The sequence below is a fragment of the Puma concolor genome, chromosome A3 (assembly GCF_028749965.1).
Source record: "Puma concolor isolate L17-30 chromosome A3, mPumCon1.1.hap2, whole genome shotgun sequence".
NCBI classification, from domain to species: domain Eukaryota; kingdom Metazoa; phylum Chordata; class Mammalia; order Carnivora; family Felidae; genus Puma; species Puma concolor.
This window is the reverse complement of record NC_141669.1, coordinates 11,894,166-11,918,061: the sequence shown is the minus strand read 5'-3', so window position 1 is coordinate 11,918,061 and position 23,896 is coordinate 11,894,166. Positions and strand designations below refer to the sequence as shown.

Here is a 23,896-nt window from a genome sequence, read left to right as displayed (position 1 = left end):
CATACTTCACTGCAGTTGTAGTGAGCGACACAGTGGGGAAGCATTGCCTTAGCTTAATGTCACCAAGCTCTGGGAACCTGTTAAAATATCTCTTGCCTCCATTTCTGCACTTCTGCCATCACAGCCCTAGCACTGGTTTTTAACATTTTCACTGTCTTTTTTTTTTTTTTTTTTTTTAGTAAGTCTTCTGACAAGGTTTTCTTCTGTTTGCCTCTCAACAGATCCACACTTCACACCAGATTCATTGCTCTTAAATGAGAATTCTATCAGGTTACCCTTCAAATCTGGTTCCCCTGCTTTCTAGAAATGCGACCTTGGATGTTACCGTACCTCTCTGAGCTTCAATTATCTGTAATATGGGCATAATACTATAGATTGGGTTGTGGAAACAATATGAGCTAATATATGTAAAGCTCTTAGCATAATGTCTGATGTATGCTAAGTACTTAGGAGACCTTAAGTGATCGCTTTTGCTACTGCTACCAGTACTGTTCATCTGCCTAAAATCTTTCGTTTGTTCCCCACTGACTGTAGAGTACAGCTCATTTTTTTCTGACCTTTCAGTCTGTGTGTCCCTTAAGATCTCCTTGCCATACATCCCGTGTTCTAGCACAGAGCCTCTTGTGCTTTTCCAGCCCCCTCCCCGCCCCGTGCTTTTCACGCCTTGGTACAGATAGTTCCTTTTGCCTAGAAACTCTCACTTTTATATTTAATTAACGACTCTTGCATATTTCAGTTCAGGCATCAGCTCTTTTGGGAAACCTCCCTCCCTGCCTGCTTCCTCCTCATTTGTGCATCTTTCTTAATGTTTTCCTTGGACTTGTTTGAACATGTATCACCATACATAGGCTAATCTGCTTTTTTCCCCTTAGTTGTTGCTATGCTTGTCTGTTTCCTGGTTAGACTGTAAATTCTTTGAAGGCAGGGCTCCCATCTTATTCAGCTTTTTTTTGGTTCCTGGTGCCTAGCATGGTGTCTAACACCATAGTAGGCACACGGTTTTTGACCCTATCAAATGGGTGATGACACTTGAGAACTATTACAATAATGTTTGTATGTTTGTGTGTGAACCAAGTATATTTGTCTATTTCCTGTGAGTTAGTTTTAGAAGTTCATGACTGTATATATATATAGATTTATAATTTGTATGTAGAGAGAGGGAAGGAGGGAGAGAGAAAGAGAAAGTGAGACTGAGTGAGTGGGGGGTGGGGGGCAGAGGAAGAGGGAGAGAGATTCTTATGCGGGCTCTATGCCTGACATGGGGCTTGATCTCACAACCCTGGGATTGTGACCTGAGCCAGAATAGTCCGTCGGAAGCCTAACTGACTGAGCCATCCAGGTGTCCCCTGCCCCCACCATGCTTTTATTCTTACTGCACACAAATGTGTATACATGCCACAAACAATAAGGGTAGATAAGAGGTCCTGTTTGCTTAGTAACCTGTTGAGAATAATAGAAGGAGAGTAGTGTGTGTGCATTTCTAAAGCTTGGAGTACTAGCATTTTCTGAATTTAGTCTCTGTAATCTTCACCAGCGCTTATTAAAGTAGACCAGACCTGGCTTAAATAATGCGTAAGGATCAAGATGTTCCCAGAAGGATAATTTAGGGATAGATATTCAATTATGTTTTTCCCAGTGCTGTGCTTCTGTTGGGTGAGGGCTTGGGGGGCCCGTGGTGAGCTGCTGAGAAGCATGTTCAGCATGTTGGAGTGATTCAGACATGCAGGGTCCTTTTGAGCTGTGACATTAGACATCCACTCTTACCCAGTACGTAAACTGAAAGATCTACAAGTTAACATGAAAATAGGAAGCTTATCCCTCTGTATTTCACACAAATCATAATATTTGTCAGAGGTTTTAGTGCATACAGTTAATGTGGCAGCATGGATGGGATAATAATGCTTTGCGAACTAATGTTTTATTTTGTTGGCTTCCAAATGTACGAATTTATGACCTTAATGCTGCATTAATGGCTTCTTTCCATTTCATATAATTTGAGGTAATGATCATTTGCTTATTATCTGACTCTTCTTTATAGGAATAACTCTCATATGCCAAATGAGATTTCCTGTGTCTGCCTGCAGAAAAGGAGCCAGATTGTTGTTAATGCATTTTTGAAACTACATATTGCAGAGTCTGCAAACTAAAATAGGAACTGTTTGGTTCCACTTTGATATTTTTCAATTATTGCTTTATAAAATATATGCCATTTGAGAATGTTTTAAATGTGGGTTGCAACTTGTTTTGGCTCTGTTTGCCAGGCCATAAATACTAGTCTTCTCTTCCTGTCTTGAATAGTGACCTAAATAATACCACAAGGAATTAGACTTTTTTTTTAAATTTTTTTTATTTTTTTTAGAGCTGTACTATGTTAAGAGATTTTTCTCCTATTTCTGATTTTGAGATCCCGTAAACCAGAGCTTCTGGTACCAAGCAGTAGTTCGCCTGTTGTGAGGAGCTGGGGTTCCCTCAGTGCACTGGTGGCCTGGTGGGCCCCATGACAGCCCAGGCCCAGACACCGTCTTTTGTGTTTTTGTATTTCTAGAACCTGGCTTGATATCTCGATATTTTGTAGCTTCCATCACGTTTCTGTTGACATTCTCTATATACTGCCTATGTTTATGTTTTTCTTTGAATTCCCAACTATGCTATAATAGCTGGTTTGAAGTCCTTGTCTCTCATTCCTCAGTTTGTAGCATTTCTGGGCGTGTTTCTATTGGCTGGGTTTTCCCATGATTGTGTATATTTTCCTGCACTTTAGATTGTATGCTCAACATTATGGAGCTGAGTTAGCGAGCCTTGTTATCATCCCTACTAGAGTATTGAGGTTTGCTCTGGGAAGTAGTTAATCAGCTTAATTTTTTAAGGCTTTTTTTTTTTTTTTTTTTTTTTTTTTTTAAAGTCTTCTAACATAGGTTTAGAATAGCTTTTATTTTGGGGTTAGGTTAGTCCTACTTTATGATGGAGTCTTTCTGGGATGTCTTATGAAAGCTCCGAGTGTTCATGAACGTCTCTCCACTCTGATGAGGTGGAACTCAAACGTTTCCAAATCCTCTCCCACCTCTGGAAGTCGCTTTTGCCGATAGTCAGTCCCCTTCTCCTTGGCGGTGTGGCCCTGTGGAGTGTGTGTGTGTGTGTGTGTGTGTGTGTGTGTGTGTGTGCGCGCGCGCGCTCATCTCTGCACATTTTTCAATCTCCTTCTCTGCCTCCCTCACTTCCCTCTGGAAAGCTGCCTTGCAGGTGGTTTTCAGCTCTGTAGCTCCCGTGTAGCTCTGTGACTCCATTCTTTATCTGCTCAGTTCCTTGAGATTTGCATGTGCAGCTGGAGGTCTCTCTTCACACAAGGCAGTCTAGAAGGTGCTTAGTCCAGAAGGTGCCTACCGGCTGAAAGCAGCCTCTTCCTGGGGTCACAGTCTTGCACTGCGTGTAGATAACGTCTGAAACGGGTCTTTGACATATTTTTCTTTCACGGTGGGAGATCTAGTCTGAAACTAGTTACCCTGTTTATTTTATTACAAAAGCAGTACATACATGTAACAAATTCAAACAGTGCAGAGGCAGAGAACGTCAAGTTTCTTTTCCATTTGCATTTCTCACTGGTACTTATATTAATGATTTAATATAAAACCTCTGCTTCTGTAAACCTGTACATAGATGGATTGACTTTGTCATTAACAAGTCGAGATCCTATTGTGGACTTTGTTCCCAGCTTGCTCTCTCCCTCTGACTGTATCGATGTCTTTCCTAATCAGCGCGTACAGATGCATTTCAGTCTTTTCAGCGTAGCCACAGTCTTCCCCTGTAAGAATGTGAACCACATTTTATTCATCTGTTCTCCTCTTGATAGAAATTTACGTTGTTTACAGTGGCTTGTTTCCTTCCTCTTTTTCTTACCCATCTTCTCCCCCATCCCTCTTCACCAGCGCTGGAAAGACATCCTGTTTGTGTCTGGGTGTAGTACTCAAATAGCTACTGCTGTAATTCTTTCCAGAAGGTTCCACCTATATATACAACTATGAAAAAGGTATGATGGAAGCAGTTTTTTTGCTCTGCTGTTACCTATTTAAGAAGTATTTGTTAGGTTCACTGGCAAAGGATAAATTAGTATCTCATTTTCAATTTGCATTTTTTTTAGTTATTAGGTAGAGCATATGTTAAGTGGCTATTTTTATTTTTTTGTGCATTGTTAGATCATACCCTTTTGCCTATATTACCCTTAGCTTACATGTTCTTATTGGCTTGATTGTATGAATGTTAATACTTTGTCACATATGTTACAAATATTGTCACCCAATTGATTTCCTTTGAAATTTGTTATGGTGGTGGTGTTTTGTTTTGTTTTTTCTCTTGTGACTACATTTGCCTTTTTTTTTTTTCTTTTCCCTGTATAATTTCAGAGTTTCTCATCATGGTTAGACCTTTCTCATTCTAGGATTGTAAGATTTTTCTCATGTCTTTGCCAGTACTTACTTCAAACATTCAAGACTCCAAGTCTTCATAGCCCCACTAGTTTGCTTTTGCTCACTGGTTCTCGATTTAGCAGTCAGAGTGAGTCCGGGAGAGATTGTTCATTCAACCCTTCATTTTGCAAATGACCAAGCGGCACCTTGGTGATCTCCCCAAGGTCACACCCCTTGGTTTTATGGCAGCACTGAGAAGAGAACCCAGTGTTCCTTACCTCGTAAACTTGTCCTGTGTCTGTTTCTAATCCAGGCGGCTGAGCACTGGATTAGCGTGTACTCTGTTAGCGCTTGAGTGCTGATTGCTACCACCAGTGTGCTAGGCCCTGGTGAGGCAGTTCGGAACAAGATGGACCCAGGCCCAGGCATTTTGGAATTTATAGTTTTTTTTTTTTTTTTTTTTTTTTTATTTATATATGAAATTTATTGTCAAATTGGTTTCCATACAACACCCAGTGCTCATCCCAAAAGGTGCCCTCTTCAATACCCATCACCCACCCTTCCCTCCCTCCCACCCCCCTCAACCCTCAGTTTGCTCTCAGTTCTCAACAGTCTCTTATGCTTTGGCTCTCTCCCACTCTAACCTCTTTTTTTTTCCTTCCCCTCCCCCATGGGTTCCTGTCAAGTTTCTCAGGATCCACATAAGAGTGAAACCATATGGTATCTGTCTTTCTCTGTATGGCTTATTTCACTTAGCATCACACTCTCCAGTTCCATCCACGTTGCTACAAAAGGCCATATTTCATTTTTTCTCATTGCCACGTAGTATTCCATAGTGTATATAAACCACAATTTCTTTATCCATTCATCAGTTGATGGACATTTAGGCTCTTTCCATAATTTGGCTATTGTTGAGAGTGCTGCTATGAACATTGGGGTACAAGTGCCCCTATGCATCAGTACTCCTGTGTCCCTTGGATAAATTCCTAACAGTGCTATTGCTGGGTCATAGGGTAGGTCTATTTTTAATTTTCTGAGGAACCTCCACACTGCTTTCCAGAGCGGCTGCACCAATTTGCATTCCCACCAACAGTGCAAGAGGGTTCCCGTTTCTCCACATCCTCTCCAGCATCTATAGTCTCCTGATTTGTTCATTTTGGCCACTCTGACTGGCGTGAGGTGATACCTGAGTGTGGTTTTGATTTGTATTTCCCTGAGAAGGAGCGACGCTGAACATCTTTTCATGTGCCTGTTGGCCATCCGGATGTCTTCTTTAGAGAAGTGTCTATTCATGTTTTCTGCCCATTTCTTCACTGGGTTATTTGCTTTTCGGGTGTGGAGTTTGGTGAGCTCTTTATAGATTTTGGATACTAGCCTTTTGTCCGATATGTCATTTGCAAATATCTTTTCCCATTCCGTTGGTTGCCTTTTAGTTTTGTTGGTTGTTTCCTTTGCTGTGCAGAAGCTTTTTATCTTCATAAGGTCCCAGTAATTCACTTTTGCTTTTAATTCCCTTGCCTTTGGGGATGTGTCGAGTAAGAGATTGCTACGGCTGAGGTCAGAGAGGTCTTTTCCTGCTTTCTCCTCTAAGGTTTTGATGGTTTCCTGTCTCACATTCAGGTCCTTTATCCATTTTGAGTTTATTTTTGTGAATGGTGTGAGAAAGTGGTCTAGTTTCAACCTTCTGCATGTTGCTGTCCAGTTCTCCCAGCACCATTTGTTAAAGAGACTGTCTTTTTTCCATTGGATGTTCTTTCCTGCTTTGTCAAAGATGAGTTGGCCATACGTTTGTGGGTCTAGTTCTGGGGTTTCTATTCTATTCCATTGGTCTATGTGTCTGTTTTTGTGCCAATACCATGCTGTCTTGATGATGACAGCTTTGTGGTAGAGGCTAAAGTCTGGGATTGTGATGCCTCCTGCTTTGGTCTTCTTCTTCAAAATTACTTTGGCTATTCGGGGCCTTTTGTGGTTCCATATGAATTTTAGGGTTGCTTGTTCTAGTTTCGAGAAGAATGCTGGTGCAATTTTGATTGGGATTGCATTGAATGTGTAGATAGCTTTGGGTAGTATTGACATTTTGACAATATTTATTCTTCCAATCCATGAGCAGGGAATGTCTTTCCATTTCTTTAAATCTTCTTCAATTACCTTCATAAGCTTTCTATAGTTTTCAGCATACAGATCCTTTACATCTTTGGCTAGATTTATTCCTAGGTATTTTATGCTTCTTGGTGCAATTGTGAATGGGATCAGTTTCTTTACTTGTCTTTCTGTTGCTTCATTGTTAGCGTATAAGAATGCAACTGATTTCTGTACATTGATTTTGTATCCTGCAACTTTGCTGAATTCATGTATCAGTTCTAGTAGACTTTTGGTGGAGTCTATCGGATTTTCCATGTATAATATCATGTCATCTGCAAAAAGCGAAAGCTTGACTTCATCTTTGCCAATTTTGATGCCTTTGATTTCCTTTTGTTGTCTGATTGCTGATGCTAGAACTTCCAGCACTATGTTAAACAACAGTGGTGAGAGTGGGCATCCCTGTCGTGTTCCTGATCTCAGGGAAAAAGCTCTCAGCTTTTCCCCGTTGAGGATGATGTTAGCTGTGGGCTTTTCATAAATGGCTTTTATGATCTTTAAGTATGTTCCTTCTATCCCGACTTTCTCAAGGGTTTTTATTAAGAAAGGGTGCTGGATTTTGTCAAAGGCCTTTTCTGCATCGATTGACAGGATCATATGGTTTTTCTCTTTTTTTTTTGTTAATGTGATGTATCACGTTGATTGATTTGCGAATGTTGAACCAGCCCTGCATCCCAGGAATGAATCCCACTTGATCATGGTGAATAATTCCTTTTATATGCCGTTGAATTCGATTTGCTAGTATCTTATTGAGAATTTTTGCATCCATATTCATCAGGGATATTGGCCTGTAGTTCTCTTTTTTTACTGGGTCTCTGTCTGGTTTAGGAATCAAAGTAATACTGGCTTCATAGAATGAGTCTGGAAGTTTTCCTTCCCTTTCTATTTCTTGGAATAGCTTGAGAAGGATAGGTATTATCTCTGCTTTAAACGTCTGGTAGAACTCCCCTGGGAAGCCATCTGGTCCTGGACTCTTATTTGTTGGGAGATTTTTGATAACCGATTCAATTTCTTCGCTGGTGATGGGTCTGTTCAAGCTTTCTATTTCCTCCTGATTGAGTTTTGGAAGAGTGTGGGTGTTCAGGAATTTGTCCATTTCTTCCAGGTTGTCCAATTTGTTGGCATATAATTTTTCATAGTATTCCCTGATAATTGTTTGTATCTCTGAGGGATTGGTTGTAATAATTCCATTTTCATTCATGATTTTATCTATTTGGGTCATCTCCCTTTTCTTTTTGAGAAGCCTGGCTAGAGGTTTGTCAATTTTGTTCATTTTTTCAAAAAACCAACTCTTGGTTTCGTTGATCTGCTCTACAGTTTTTTTAGATTCTATATTGTTTATTTCTGCTCTAACCTTTATTATTTCTCTTCTTCTGCTGGGTTTAGGCTGCCTTTGCTGTTCTGCTTCTATTTCCTTTAGGTGTGCTGTTAGATTTTGTATTTGGGATTTTTCTTGTTTCTGGAGATAGGCCTGGATTGCAATGTATTTTCCTCTCAGGACTGCCTTCGCTGCGTCCCAAAGAGTTTGGATTGTTGTATTTTCATTTTCGTTTGTTTCCATATATTTTTTAATTTCTTCTCTAATTGCCTGGTTGACCCACTCATTCGTTAGTAGGGTGTTCTTTAACCTCCATACTTTTGGAGGTTTTCCAGACGTTTTTCTGTGGTTGATTTCAAGCTTCATAGCATTGTGGTCTGAAAGTATGCATGGTATGATTTCAATTCTTGTAAACTTATGAAGGGCTGTTTTGTGACCCAGTATATGATCTATCTTGGAGAATGTTCCATGTGCACTCGAGAAGAAAGTATATTCTGTTGCTTTGGGATGCAGAGTTCTAAATATATCTGTCAAGTCCATCTGATCCAATGTCTCATTCAGGGCCCTTGTTTCTTTATTGACCGTGTGTCTAGATGATCTATCCATTTCTGTAAGTGGGGTGTTAAAGTCCCCTGCAATGACCACATTCTTCTCAATAAGGTTGCTTATGTTTATGAGTAATTGTTTTATATATTTGGGCGCTCCGGTATTCGGCGCATAGACATTTATAATTGTTAGCTCTTCCTGATGGATAGACCCTGTCACTATTATATAATGTCCTTCTTCATCTCTTGTTACAGCCTTTAAAGTCTAGTTTGTCTGATATAAGTATGGCTACTCCAGCTTTCTTTTGGCTTCCAGTAGCATGATAAATAGTTCTCCATCCCTTCACTCTCAATCTAAAGGTGTCCTCAGGTCTAAAATGAGTCTCTTGTAGACAGCAAATAGATGGGTCTTGTTTTTTTATCCATTCTGATACCCTATGTCTTTTGGTTGGCGCATTTAGTCCATTTACATTCAGTGTTATTATAGAAAGATATGGGTTTAGAGTCATTGTGATGTCTGTATGTTTTATGCTTGTAGTGATGTCTCTGGTACTTTGTCTCACAGGGTCCCCCTTAGGATCTCTTGTAGGGCTGGTTTAGTGGTGACAAATTCCTTCAGTTTTTGTTTGTTTGGGAAGACCTTTATCTCTCCTTCTATTCTAAATGACAGACTTGCTGGATAAAGGATTCTCGGCTGCATATTTTTTCTGTCTAGCACACTGAAAATCTCGTGCCAATTCTTTCTGGCCTGCCAAGTTTCAAAAGAGAGATCAGTCACGAGTCTTATAGGTCTCCCTTTATATGTGAGGGCACGTTTACCCCTTGCTGCTTTCAGAATTTTCTCTTTATCCTTGTATTTTGCCAGTTTCACTATGATATGTCGTGCAGAAGATCGATTCAAGTTACGTCTGAAGGGAGTTCTCTGTGCCTCTTGGATTTCAATGCCTTTTTCCTTCCCCAGTTCAGGGAAGTTCTCAGCTATGATTTCTTCAAGTACCCCTTCAGCACCTTTCCCTCTCTCTTCCTCCTCTGGGATACCTATTATGCGTATATTATTTCTTTTTAGTGTATCACTTAGTTCTCTAATTTTCCGCTCATACTCCTGGATTTTTTTATCTCTCTTTTTCTCAGCTTCCTCTTTTTCCATAACTTTATCTTCTAGTTCACCTATTCTCTCCTCTGCCTCTTCAATCCGAGCCATGGTGGTTTCCATTTTGTTATGCATTTCGTTTAAAGCGTTTTTCAGCTCCTCGTGACTGTTCCTTAGTCCCTTGATCTCTGTAGCAAGAGATTCTCTGCTGTCAGCTATACTGTTTTCAAGCCCAGCGATTAATTTTATGACTATTAGTCTAAATTCACTTTCTGTTATATTATTTAAATCCTTTTTGATCAGCTCATTAGGTGTTGTTATTTCCTGGAGATTCTTCTGAGGGGAATTCTTCCGCTTGGTCATTTTGGATAGTCCCTGGCGTGGTGAGGACCTGCAGGGCACTTCCCCTGTGCTGTGGTGTATAACTGGAGTTGGTGGGCGGAGCTGCAGTCAGACCTGATGTCTGCCCCCAGCCCACCGCTGGGGCCACAGTCAGACTGGTGCGTGCCTTCTCTTCCCCTCTCCTAGGGGCGGGATTCACTGTGGGGTGGGGTGGCCCGTCTGGGCTACTTGCACACTGCCAGGCTTGTGATGCTGGGGATCTGGCGTCTTAGCTGGGGTGGGTAGGCAAGGTGCACAGGGGCAGGAGGGGCAGGCTTAGCTTGCTTCTCCTTAGGTGATCCACTTCAGGAGGGGCCCTGTGGCAGCAGGAGTGAGTCAGATCCGCTGCCGGGGGTTTGGCTCCGCAGAAGCGCAGAGTTGGGTGTTTGCGCGGAGCAAGTTTCCTGGCAGGAACTGGTTCTCTTTGGGATTTTGGCTGGGGGATGGGCGGGGGAGATGGCGCTGGCGAGCGCCTTTGTTCCCCACCAAACTGAGCTCTGTCGTCCGGGAGCTCAGCAGCTCTCCTTCCCTTTGTCCTCCAGCCTTCCCGCTTTCTGAGCAGAGCTGTTAACTTACGACCTCCCAGACGCTAAGTCGCGCTTGCTGTCAGAACACAGTCCGTCAGGCCCCTCCGCTTTTTTGCAAGCCAGACTCGGGGGCTCTGCTTGGCCGGCGAGCCGCCCCTCCGCCCCGGCTCCCTCCCGCCAGTCCGTGGAGCGCGCACCGCCTCGCCGCCCTTCCTACCCTCTTCCGTGGGCCTCTCGTCTGCGCTTGGCTCCGGCGACTCCGTTCTGCTAATCCTCTGGCGGTTTTCTGGGTTATTTAGGCAGGTGTAGGTGGAATCTAAGTGATCAGCAGGACGCGCGGTGAGCCCAGCGTCCTCCTACGCCGCCATCTTCCTTCTCCCTCCAAAGATGTTTCTAATTGAATTGTTAACTATATGGTGCTTGAGCCAGGTTAAATGTTGAATATTGTCTGAGAAAAATCACATGGCCATGGTCTCTCTTTCAGTTCATATAGGTAGGCTCTCAACAGTACCCAAAATCTCTCCCACACTTTGCTAGCATGTTCTTTGTCTCATTTCCAAAGCAACTGCTTGGTATCTTCTCTTCACACCTCCAACTTCCAATTCTACTCACTGTGACTCCTCACCTGGACTGCTGGCTCTGGCTCCAGTGCATAGGCTCTTCTTCCTCACTGTATCCAGTTTCTCTTCCAGAAGAGGCCCCAGTGCTCTTGGGTAGTCCTAGGTTTTTCTCCCTTCCAGCGGAATAAACTTTTTTCTTCTGTACCAGTTAAGTTTTCCAAGCACTAAGAGGATAAAGTTTTCTTAAAAACAAAAAAAACCAGTAAATGTCGACCTGGGCTGCTTTGGCGGGAAGATGCAGGATGGGCGCCCAGGTGAGTCTTGAAAGAACAGCAACAGCTCCTGAGTCCTGAAGGAACTTGAGCCTCAGAGCAGCAGGGCACGGAAGTACGAAAGGAGGAGAAACCTGGTGCCAGAGAAGGCAGATACCCGGAAAGAGGCCGGGCTTCGCCTGGCAGACACGCGGAAACGCTAACTGGGCGCTGCCCCGAGGCAGGGGGTGCCCCAGACCCTCTGCTCTCCCCTGGGCCCCGGGCTCCAGCCCTGCAGGCTCTGGAATTTATAGTTTAAGTGAATAGACAGATGATAAAAAGTAGACAAACCTGTGCATAATCGTTTGGGATCAGATATGTGGAGGAAATGAAACCAGTGGACAGTGGCGAATAATGGAGCCTTGGGTTACTTTAGCCAGGGTGGTCAGAGAACGCATCCTGGGGAAGCAGTACATAAAGTGAGACCTGAAAGATGAAAAGGAGCCAGGAGAGGGCTTAGGGAAAGGGTTCCAGGCTGAGAAAACAGCGCAGACAAAAGCGTAAGGTGGGAAAGAACTTGGCACCCAGGCAGGTTGAAGGGGCTGCAGCCGGTGCAAGATATGAGCAAGAATGAACAGTCTGACCATGAACGTGGAGGTTGTCAGACTGCTGGTTAACTTGACCAGCAGCCTTTCTGAATACCCTTCAGACAACCCCATTAACACTTAAATCTGGACTGTTTGTCCTCTCCAAAACCACACAGTCGGCTGGAAGAATCTGTTGATAAAGCCTTTATTTTTACATTGCTATGTGAAATCTTATTTTGTAATGAAAACGTCTTTATCTGGGTCAAAACACATGCGGAGTTTTCTGGAGCTACTGGCTATAACTAGAAGTAATAGTAAAAACAAATCCCCTTTAGATGGAACCTATTTTAGACAGAAACAGAATGTGGTGCATAAATCTGTTTATCCTAGCCAAATGAAATAAGAGGAAAAAACCCAGTTATCACAGGTAAAACAGTAATAATGGAAAAATATTGCTGTGTTTCTTGAGCACATGAATATTTTTCAGGGCATTAAAGTGTCCTCTTGCTGGTGTTTATGTGGCATCTGTGTGTATGTGGGTCTTGTATTGTGTTGTTTATCATTTTGTGCCTGTGTTTACTTCCAAGTTCGGATTTTTTTTAGCTTTATAAAGACAGAGAACTGATATTTTTCTTCATTTTATTATCATTAAAAAAGTTGCTTTTCTAGAGTGTATGTAGTATTTTGTTAGTCTTTAATAAATCCACTAGACCCTCCTGTATTCAAAGACCCCCTTGGATTGTTTTTTTTTTTTTTTTTTGGTATGCTTTTTACCTGTTGATGAATAGAGAAACTCCTTGATGTCTGGTACACTTTCCTCATATAAAGAACATATATTATGGGTATTACAGAGATAAGAGGGAAGTCTGAATTCTGTGTTACCTCTTTTAGGTGGAAAGAAGTCTTCAGTTATGTGATTCATGTTTAATTGGTAGTCCTTGAAGGATGCTAAACTCTTACTGTTACCTTGTCCTGTTAATACAGACTTCTCTGAAAGACGTAGTCTTCGCTTACTAGTGAAGATTAGAAAGTGAAACTAATCACTTTCTGTTCCAGGTCCCAGGATGGCAGTGTTGAGTAGGACACTGTCTGTGATTTCATGGAGTTCAGAAACTGGTGGGGGCATCAGTCATGGAAACAACATAATACGATGCGATCAATGCTATGGGGGAGTTTTGTACAGCATATCTGGGGCACAGAGAGGAGAGCAGTCAGTTTGGGAGAATGTCCAGGAAGGAGGAGGTAACCACTTGTTAACACAGGTGGTTGTAACAAAAGAGAACCATTTGAGGAATACTAAAGAAGAACATTCTGCGACGCCTGGGTGGCTCAGTCGGTTAAGCGGTCGACTTCAGCTCAGGTCATGATCTCGTGGTCTGTGAGTTCGAGCCCCGCGTCGGGCTCTGGGCTGACAGCTCGGAGCCTGGAGCCTGCTTCCGATTCTGCATCTCCCTCTCTCTCTCTGCCCCTCCCCTGTTCACTCTCTGTCTCTGTCTCAAAAATTAATAAATGTTTAAGAAAAAGTTAAAAAAGAACCTTCTGGGTAGAGGTAGCAATGTGTACAAAAGGCTGAGACTCGAGTGCACGTGGTTTGCTTTTTTGCCAGTTGTGTTGTTGGCTCGTCGGATATGTGGAGGTGGTAGTGGTAGGAGGGGACACTGGAAGGCTGTGATGGGGCTATTTGTATGGGGCCGTTGGTGCATGTGGAGGAGTTTGGACTTCATTCTGTTGGAAATGGAGAACCATGCAGCTGCAGGATGGGATCTGTTCCCCTTAGAAAGATCTCTTTGGAGAGTATTGAGGAAGGATTGGGGAGAAAATGGAAGGGAGGAGACCACTTGCGGGGGGGGGGGGCTGTTGTGAGAGTCTCCGCAAGAGACAGCGAAGTCTTAACTGGGCGATTCTGTTAGGGGAGTAGAGAGAAGCCAGTGCATCTCGGAAGCCTTTCTGAGACCATCCTGAGGCCCTGTCCAAACTCTGACCGAGAGGCGGTGAGTGTGTGGTGGTGAAGTGTTCACTGTTTGGGAAGGCAGGACACGTAGGTCCAGGGCTTTCTTTGCTCTTGACTCGCGATGTCACCTTGTCAGTCCCTTAATCATCTGGAGTCCCTGCTGGTAAAGGAAAAGGCAGTGGCCCTGTCTCTTCAGTGCTGGCATTCTAATGAGGGACAACTGAAGCCCACAAAACATCAAAAGCCTCAAACAAAGCTAACAGAGTCGAGAGTTTCACTGTCCCTTTTTTTGTTTGTTTTTTTGTAGCCGACAGCTTTTTTCTTCATTATTGTACTGAAAAATTCAGAACAGAGAAAGTACAGGTGTTAGATTGTTAAGATTGGTTATTAAAATATTATAATTGCATGACTGATCCAGGATAGTACTTGATTTACCTAATATCTGTGTCTGTGTATTACACATGCGTGTGTATATTTCTTCTGCAGAATACTGCGTTGTATTTCCTTGGTATCTGTATTTGGTATATTTAGAAGATTTCAGGTGAAATTTTCATTTTTTGCTGTTAGAGATGCCGAACTCACTGGATTGGAATTATTTTCTGCCCACTCTCTCTGCTTTTGATCCATTTTAACTTTGTGAGTGTTTTGAGGTGTGCTGTTCCCAGGCCTTTGCCACACCAGGGCATGCTCAGCCTTCACTAGACCACTGGGGTCACAGTCTTTCCTTCGGGAGTGAGCGGGCAGAGCTGGCTCTGGTTCGTATGTCCCACTCTTACTTGAAGTGGCTTTCTGGGAACTGTTCTCTTCGATTGAACTGAAGCATTAGAAATCCTTGGGAGAGGATGTAATAGAGTTGAATAATTTACATTTATAGTTACTGCAACTAAACTATCTGTATAACACATTGTTAAAACCACTTCTTTTCCTTTCATTATAGTTCCAAAAGACCCAAAACCCCAGTGGAGACGTGTAGCATGGAGTTACGATTGTACCCTGCTGGCCTACGCTGAAAGTACAGGAACCGTGAGGGTGTTTGATCTCATGGGAAGCGAACTCTTTGTTATTACCCCGGTATGTATGTAACCAGAAGCTCATTACATGAAAGGCATTCAAACAAGTATGTGAAGGTGCTTGAATGAATGTGAAAGAGGGGAAATAGAAATGTAAGTCTGAGTAAGTTGTGAACTTAAGATATTCAGAATCTAGCAGGTAGATATCTGTACATGAAATATTTTTCCTTTGTATCTTGTAGTGCGGTGTTCAGAGGTAATCCATTGGCATCAAAACATGGTGGGAAGTGGGGCGCCTCGGTGGCTCAGTCGGTTGAGTGTCTGACTCTTGGTTTCGACGGGGGTTCAAGCCCCACATTGGGCTCTGTGCTGATGGTGTGAAGGCTGCTGGGGATTTTCTGTCTCCCTTCTCTCTGCCCCTCTCCTGCTCATGTTATCTCTCTCTCAAAATAAGTACGTTAAAAAAAAAAAAAAAAAAAAAACCTTAAAACAACAACAACCCCCCCAAAAAACCATGGTGGGAAGTAAATGCTAAACAGAGGTATGGAAAGCTGTTGAGAAGTTCCGGGGGGGAAGAGCAGTCAGCGGGCTGCTGCAATAGGGAACAGCTTTCAGAGGAGCTGCGTCTGTCATCCTAAAAGGATAGAAATTGAAAGGGAGAGTGAAGAAATGACTGGTAGTAATAACTTGTATTTGTGTACTGCTCTATACTTTATTAATGAGTTTGACATATATTCTCATTTAATGTTCACAAGAATGGTTCGAGTAGATTGGACAGATATTATCTGCGCTTTACAGTTTGGAAAACTAAAATTGAATTGGGGGTGGGGGCAGGCTGTTGCCATGGCAATCCAGCTCCTAAGTGAAACAATTTCAGGGACCCAGCACTTTTCACTTTGTGTCCTTCTTCCTTGAATGACCCAAGATACAGAGACAGGTACAACAGCATTTCTAACTCTGGCTGCATCTTAGAATTGCCTGGAAAGCTTTATAAGGAAAACAAAAAACAAAAAATTACTTGATTTTCTAGACTTGACCCATAACAATTCTGATTTAATTGATGGGAGTGGGTTCTGGGAATTAATATTGTTTATAGGTTATTTTTTATTTTTTTTTTATTTTTTAATGTTTATTTTTGAGAGCACGAGTGAGCGGGGGAGGGTGTGGGTGAGGGAGACACAGAATCCAAAGCAGGCTCCAGGCTCTGAGCTGTCAGCACAGAGCTTGATGGTGGAACTCACAGTGAGATCATGACCTGAGCTGGAGTCAGACGCTCAACCGACTGAGCCACCCAGGCGCCCCTGTTTATAGGTTTTTCAGCTGATTCTAACAAGAAGCTGGGGATAAGAACTTATGATATAGAGAATGGTTTTTGTTCAGAAATAATGAGTGGAAAAACTTGAAAAAATGTGTTAGGCTCCTATTATGGAAGTCCTGGGGAATCAAACTAGGAAGTTTGGATCCCTGTTTTCTGGACCAAGCACTATCTGATAGAAAAGTCATGTGAACTTTATATATGATCGCCTGTGTGATTTTAAATCTTCTAGTAGCTGCATTAAGAGTTAAAGAAAACAGGTGAAATTTATTTAATATTTAATCCTGTATATCACAAATATTATTTCAGCATGTAATCCCTGTAAAGAGTATGAACGAGATACTTTCTTTGATACCAAGGCTTTGAAATTTCATGTTTACTTTTGTAGCCGATCTCAGTTAGGACTAGCCATGTATGAGTGTTCAGCAGCCACATGTGGTCACAGTCTTGGTGGTTCTAGACAGTGAGGAGTCATTCAGGGTGATAAACTTTATTATGTGTGCTTCCTAGGGTGCACATGCCTTCAAATCCTTAGCAATATAGCCTGATATTTAGTTAATGGAAAAAGGTTGCCATTGAATGAGTGTTTTAAGTGCCTTTTCCTTTTAGTTGTTAATGGGGCAAATGGGAATTAAGTGAGGCTTTTTTCTTGAAGCATTGTTTCCTGCAGGCAATGCAAATCAACATTTGGAAGGTGATATCTGAGTTCTGTATCTCAGAGTTCTTTAAAAAAAAATTTTTTTTTTAATGTTTATTTCTGAGACACAGAGAGAGAGAGAGAGAGAGAGAGAGCGCGAGCATGAGTGGGGGAGGGGCAGAGAGAGAGGGTGACACAGAATCTGAAGTATCTTAGAGTTCTTTGAAGTTGAATTGTGGCATTGTTCCCCTCCCCCCCCATCCACACAATGGAAGTACAGTCTGAACAGAAATTCACGAATCTAGGAGAATCTCTCATCCAAAGAGGATTGTGTGCTTCTAGCCTTTGATTGGGAGGGCAGGTCTAGAGTTGTGAGTCTGGTTCTAGGCACTCTGATTTGCATGATTCTTTAGTATACAGATCAGTTCTGGGGCTGTCTTAATGTGCACCTGGCAGGGCCAATGTCTGGGACGTCTTCCAATTGCACACATGTTAACTTCTGTGTGGTATCTTTTTAGTGACTTAATTTACCCCTTTTCTGCAGGCATCCAGTTTAGCAGGTGATTTGAGCTGTGCCATTGCTGGGTTGATATTTTTAGAATATAAAGCCAGTGCACAGTGGTCTGCAGAACTCCTGGTCATCAATTACCGAGGAGAACTTAAAAGTTACCTCGTAAGGTAAAAAATATACTTTATTTGGGAACTCCGGTTTGACATAATGTTTATTTCTCTGGCTTAGTGTCAGCTTTTGTTTTTTTTCTTTCAGCATTTTACTGTGAAAAATTGCAAATATAATAGGAAGGTTGAAACAATTGTATAGTGAATATTCATATACATTCACTTAAATTCTAGAATGAGGATTTTATTATACTTGCTATATCACATTTCTGTCCATCCCTCTATTTAGCCATTTAATCAGTGTTCTTTGTTAATTAATTTCAGAGTTAATACTTAAATACCTCCACATCATGTCATTAATTAAAGTTCAATATTTGCTTATAGTTTTCTCTTTTGAAGTAAAATTTGCAGATGAAATGAAATGCACAGATCTTAAGTGTACCAGCCAATGAATTATGATAAATGCATGTGCTTGTGCAATTCAAACCTCCATTAAGATGCAGAACATTACCATCATGCTAGAAAGTTCCCTCATGCTCTTGCCCAGTGAATCCGTTTACACCCACCCTTAGAGCAACTGCTGTTTTTTTAATTTTTTCTTCTTCTAGATAAGTTTTTCCTGTTCTGGTAATTCACATTAATGGACTCATAGTATGCACCCTTCTGTCTAAGGCTTCCTTCATTTAGCATATTTTGAGATTTATTTGCATTTTTTCATGTATCCGTTTATTCCATTTTATTATAATACATTGTGTTTCATTGTATGAATATTTCATGTGTCTTAGTTTGATTTGTTACAACAGAGTTCCATAACTGGGTGACTTATCAACAACAGAAATTTACTGCTGACACTTCCTGAGGGTGGAATTCTATTCTAGGTACCAGCATGGTTGGGCTGTGGTCTTTTGGCTTACAGACCGCTGTTTGCATGTGGTGGGAATAGAGCTAGCTAGCTCTCTGGCCTCTTGGAAGAAGAGTGATTCCTTTCGTGAGGGTGTTATCCTCATGACCTAATTAATTCCCAAACACCCCACTTCCAAATACCATCATATTGGCGTCAGAGTTTTAACTTACGAATGTTACGGGGGACGCAGGCATTCAATCCGTAGTGGGCCGGGGTGTCCACAGACGTTCAGACCATAACATTCACGATTTGTGTATTCGCTCTTCTTTTGATGGAATTCTGATTTCCAGTTTTGGGCTACAGTGAATAAAGCTGTTGTGACCATTCTTATTTAACTATTTGTGGATATACATTGTCATTTCTCTTTGGTCACTATCTTTGAGCAGAACTGTTGAGTCATAGGGTAGATATAGTTTATTTTTGTAAGAAACTTCTAGACCTTTTTCCAGAGTTTTTGTATCACTCATATTCCCACAAATAATGTATCTGAGTTCTGGTTGTTTTACATCCTCAGCTGTATTTGGTGGTGTCTTATTTATTTATTTATTTATTTATTTATTTATTTATTTTTTATTAAAAAAATTTTTTTTAAATGTTTATGCATTTTTGAGAGACAGAGAGAGACAGAGCATGAGCGGGGAAGGGGCAGAGAGAGAGGGAGACACCAAATCCAAAGCAGGCTCCAGGCTCTGAGCTGTCAGCACAGAGCCCGACGCGGTGCTTAAACTCACAGATTGTGAGATCATGACCTGAGCCGAAGTCGGACGCTCAACCCACTGAGCCACCCAGGCGCCCCTGGTGGTGTTTGTCTTTTAAGTGTAGACATTTCAGTGGGTATTTTTTGGTCTCTCACGGTGCCTTACTGGTATTTATTTCTTATTTACCTTCTTAAATTTAGTGTTGGAACAAATCAGAGCTATCAAGAGAGTCACTGTTTCAGCTTCAGTAGTCATTATCCTCACGGAATCAACACAGCTATTTACCATCCTGGTCACAGGTAAGTAACCATTTCTTCTCTTATATGGTAATTAGGTGGATGTAGACGTCTTGGCCCTGTTTCAGAGAGGAGAAATTGTCCGTTTTGATTATTTTGGCTTTTTCGTTTCTTCCTCTTGTGCATAGTTATCTTAAATATCTGTAATGTGTATGTAATCGTTGTGTGAGCATTTCTGTTCATGTGGCGGACAGCTCTGAGCCAGATGGGGCAAGGGGAATATTCAATGAGGAAGCCTTTCTTGTCTCTTCACTTACTTAGTCTTATTTTTCTCATCTGTGAAATGAGTATATACCTAACTTTTAACTCTAGCGTGTTGCGAGAACTGCTCAAACCATGCATGTGAAGTGCCCTTGCCCAAGAGGTCTCCGTAGACATTCCTTCCCTCCTCCTCTCCTTCTCGGCGGGTTCGAGCTGCTCTCTTGCTGCACAGCTCGTTCCTCCAGCCCTCGCCCATTCTCCATATATGACGCTTCTCCATGTGTTGGCCACCTACACTGAGGGTTACTTGAATATTGGGCGTTTTCTACTTCCAGTGATGTCTCTCCTTTAATTTTGTTATTTGACAATGAAATTTCCATCTAGTTTTTAAGTTAGCCACGCAAACTTTTTGGTTTTCTAGATGGGAAGAATATCAGCTTGTGCATCAGGCAAACCTAGCTCGAATTCTGAATTTTGACAGTGAGTCTGTGTCTGTTTGCAAGTCCTTAAACTCTCTGATCCTCTCTGTACCTCAGTCTTTTGCATGAAAAAAGGTATGCATTTTTTGTATTCTGTTCAGTCCTAGGTCTGACCTTTTGTGTTTAGAATTATATTATGAAATGTTTGTACTGCAAAGGAACCCACATCCACCAGAGCCCAGTTTGTACTCTTCCCTGACCCCCACCCCGCTAGAGAGAACCACTGTCCTGAATTTTGTGTTGATCAGTCTTTTGTCTTCTTGATAGTTTTACCACTTACTCATATTTAGTTTTGCTGTTTGACTTTATATAAATGGAATCATAAGGAAGACACACTGGTCTTACTTACTTTGAGATTCAGTTTTAACTACCAGTACGATATTTCATGTTATGGGGGGCACCTGGGTGGCTCATTCGGTTAAGCGTCCAGCTCTTGATTTTGGCTCAGGTCATGATATCACGTTTCTTGGAATTGAGCCCTGCATTGGGCTCTGTGCTGTCAGCGTGGAGCCTGCTTGGGATTCTCTTTCTCCTCCCTCTCTGCCCCTCCCCCTGCTTATGTGTGCTCTCTCTCAAAATAAAATAAACATCAAAAAAAAAAAAAGGATATTTCATGTTGTGAATATATTGCAGCATAATTATTCATTCTCTGTAGATGAAAATTTGTTTTGTTTCCAGTGTTTTTTTTTTTTTTGTTATAAGAATTGTACTGTGGCCAGAATGATTATGCATTCCTCTGACACATACGTGCAAGGGTTTCTGTAGGATATATAAGTAGAAGTGGAACTGCTGAGTTGTTGAGGAGGTACATCTTTAACTTTACTAGGCAATGCAAATGTTTTTCGGAATGGTTCTGCAAGTGGACAATGGCAGTGTATGAAAGTTTCTGTAGTTTCATATTCTTTTAGCGTTCTCGATACCAGACTTTTAAATATTTGCTGGTAGGTATAAAAGAGTCTCTCATTGTGGGTTTTTTTTTAAGTTTGTTTATTTTGAGAGAGAGAGCGTGAGCATGTCAGCGGGGGAGGGGCAGAAAGAGAATCTCAAGCAGGCTCCATGCTGTCAGCGCAGAGCCCGACATAGAGCTCGATCCCATGAACTGTGAGATCACGACCTGAGCCAAGATCGAGACTCGGACACCTAACCGACTCAGCCACCCAGCTGCCCCTCTGACTGTGTGGTTTTAATTTTCATTTCCCTGATTACTGATGAGGTTGGTCACCTTTACAAGTTATTGGCCATTCATGTTTTGTCTCTACAAAATGCTTTCTTAGATAACTGCTTAATTTTTATTGGGTATTTGGTCTCGACATTCTTAGTGTGATCTAGATATTAACTTTGGATTATGTGCCTATTGAGTATCTTCTTCCAACATATTTTTTTCAATTTATCTTTAACGAGTTATAGTTGTGTGTGGTTTCAAGTGTTAAATAATTTTTAAAAACTTTCACCCAATTTATTTCCAAAGATAACTACTTTGAGCTATTTTATGTAGCTATTTTATTTGGTAGCTTTGGTTGTTGTCATACATAAAAATAAAATGCTTATATTGTTACTTCTTAATTTCTCAGTTTTACACCTTATCTATGAATGTCCCTTTACGGAAGATGCATGTATAGTTTTCTTAACTCAGTCTGTCTCCCATACACAAAGCGAGTCTTCTCTTATTCTTCTATTGCATTTGATTTTGTTGGATGAATATTATGGTTAGATGCTATCCACAGATGAGACCAGAACCTTCTGTAGTATTGTGTCCTTGCCTTTTCATCCTTAAATATTCGTTGACTCATTTATTCACTCAATCATTCATTTAGTAAATCTTCATTCATTTCCTGTTCTGTGCCACGTGCTGTTATATACCTTGGTATGTTCTTTGTGGAACTTACTTCTAGAAGGGGTGACAGATGACAAACAATGGACGTACAGTGTTTGCAGAACTGATAAGTGCAATGGGGAAAAGGATCAACAGGGATGGAGGACAGTGGCCATGACGCGGTGGGGAGTAGGGCACGGGTTGTAATTTTAATTCGGGTTGACTGATTACCCTCCTTGAGAAAGTGACATTTGCGCAAAGACCTGTAAGGGGCGAGGGTATTTACTTATCTGGCTCTCTGAGGGAAAAATGTTCTGTGCAGAAGGAACAGCCAAAGAAAAATGAGTTGGGAGTGTACTGGCCATTTTCTAGAAATAGCAAGGAGGCCAGTTTGGCTGAAGCTGACCAAGTGAGTAGAGTAATATACTGATCTGAAAGAGATGAGGTGAGTACTAAATCATAGAGGGGCTTTGTAGGTTACAGTAAGATCTGTTTGGGAACTTCTTAACTGTGTGTATTCTTGTAGTTAATTTTTTTGTTTGTTTGCCCTAACCCTAAACTCACCCCCATTAGTGTAGACCCCCTTTTAGTACATCATATTCTGTAGGTATCATCTTCTTGTAGTCTTTTCTCAGCACTTTCTGACCTGCTCTGATTAGGGTTTGCAACTTCTGTTAAGAATTTCACTTCATCATCATGTGAGAATTGCTTTTGTTGTTATTATTGTTATTATTTTTTGTGACATCACCTGTTTCCTGGATGCTATGGTTTTTTTTTTCTTTTTTGGTCTATTTCACTGTTTTGGTGAAACTCTGTAATTCCCTGAGGAAGAGTCCATGGGAAGCGTATATTTTTTCAGGCCTTGCCTGTCTGAAAATGGCTTTTATTCTATCTTCATGCTTCATTGATCATGTGCCTGGATAGAATTGTAGGCTGGAAATAATTTTCCTTTTAGAATTTTGAAGAGACTGCTCCATTGTCGTCTAGCTTCTAGTGCTGCCCTTGAGAATTCTGATACACTTTTTTCTTTGTTTTATTTATTTTTTTTGACACCCTTCCCTCTGGAAACTCAGATTCTTTTTTATTTTCCCACAGTGTTCTGAAACTTGACCATGTAATGTCTTAGAGTAGTTTTGTTATACCCACAGTGTTGACCCTTCAGTTTGAATACTCACTTTTGGGAAAATTTGCTGACTTATTTCTTTGATTGTTTCTTCCCCTGTGTTTTCTCTTTTCTCTCTGGAATGTCTGTTCTCTAGATGTTGAGTCTCCTTGGACTCCCCTTTATTCTCAGTCTTTTTTTCTCCTTTATTTTTTGTTGAAAAAAAGAGGCTGTTTTAATTCTTTCCATATAAACATGGACACCCATGACGAAAGTAGTTTGAGGCACTTTTGAGATATATTATAAATACAATGAATTAATGATACATATGATATCCTATTTATAAAGAAAAATCTGTTCTGGTAATCTTTTCTGATATATCTTTTTTTTTTTTCTTTTTACTAATTCTATGGCTTCTTTTTTTTTTTTTCATGTTTATTTTTGAGAGAGAGAGAGAACACGAACAAGCGGGGGAGGGGCAGAGAGAGAGGGGGAGACACAGAACCCCACGCAGGCTCCAGGCTCCGAGCTGTCAGCACTGAGCCTGCCACAGGGCTTTAACTCGTGAACTGTGAGATCATGACCTGAGCCGAAGTTGGAGGCTTACCTGGCTGAGCCACCCAGGCGTCCCATATGCCTCCTCTTTCTAAGCTAGGCATTCTGTTTTTTGCTTCAGTTGTTGTATTTCTCCTTTCTAGAAGTTCTCTGTAGTTATTTTATGAATCTCTCTTAAGGGAAGAAAGGAATTGAAATGAGTATTCAGTGAGTCACTAGTTGCTTTGAGGATTAGATACATAGTAGGTACTCAGGAAATGATAGTAGTGAGTGGATATAATACCATTAATTTCTTCCTTTTAGTTTGTGTGGCTCTTGCCTTAAAGAGTTGGTTTGGTGTCTCCTTAAGAAATTGGAAAATCAGTTGCAAGTCTAGTTAATTAAAGAATTTAAAAAAAATTGTTTTTTGTATTTAGCATATTATTTTCCAATCTGAAATAATAGACTTTTATTTTGGATATGGTTGAGTGACCACATGCACAGTTAGCGGTCTTTACGTTGTTATAAAACTGAATGGAA

General features: G+C 41.3%; 1 protein-coding gene across 5 annotated transcripts in view; it reads left to right on the top strand.

Annotated features, from left to right (window-relative positions):
* NBAS (NBAS subunit of NRZ tethering complex) overlaps nucleotides 1–23,896 on the top strand; it is a 367,149-nt gene that overhangs the window by 40,066 nt on the left and 303,187 nt on the right. For 4 of the 5 annotated variants that reach the window (XM_086700060.1, XM_086700059.1, XM_086700058.1 and 1 more), the window contains exons 7-9: nucleotides 14,687–14,820; nucleotides 17,256–17,389; nucleotides 19,132–19,230. In XM_086700060.1, the coding sequence (XP_086556186.1) occupies nucleotides 14,687–14,820; nucleotides 17,256–17,389; nucleotides 19,132–19,230 (367 nt within the window). Of the gene's footprint in view, nucleotides 1–14,686; nucleotides 14,821–17,255; nucleotides 17,390–19,131; nucleotides 19,231–23,896 lie in introns of those variants that run through there. The other variant, XM_086700062.1, reaches the window with a different exon arrangement.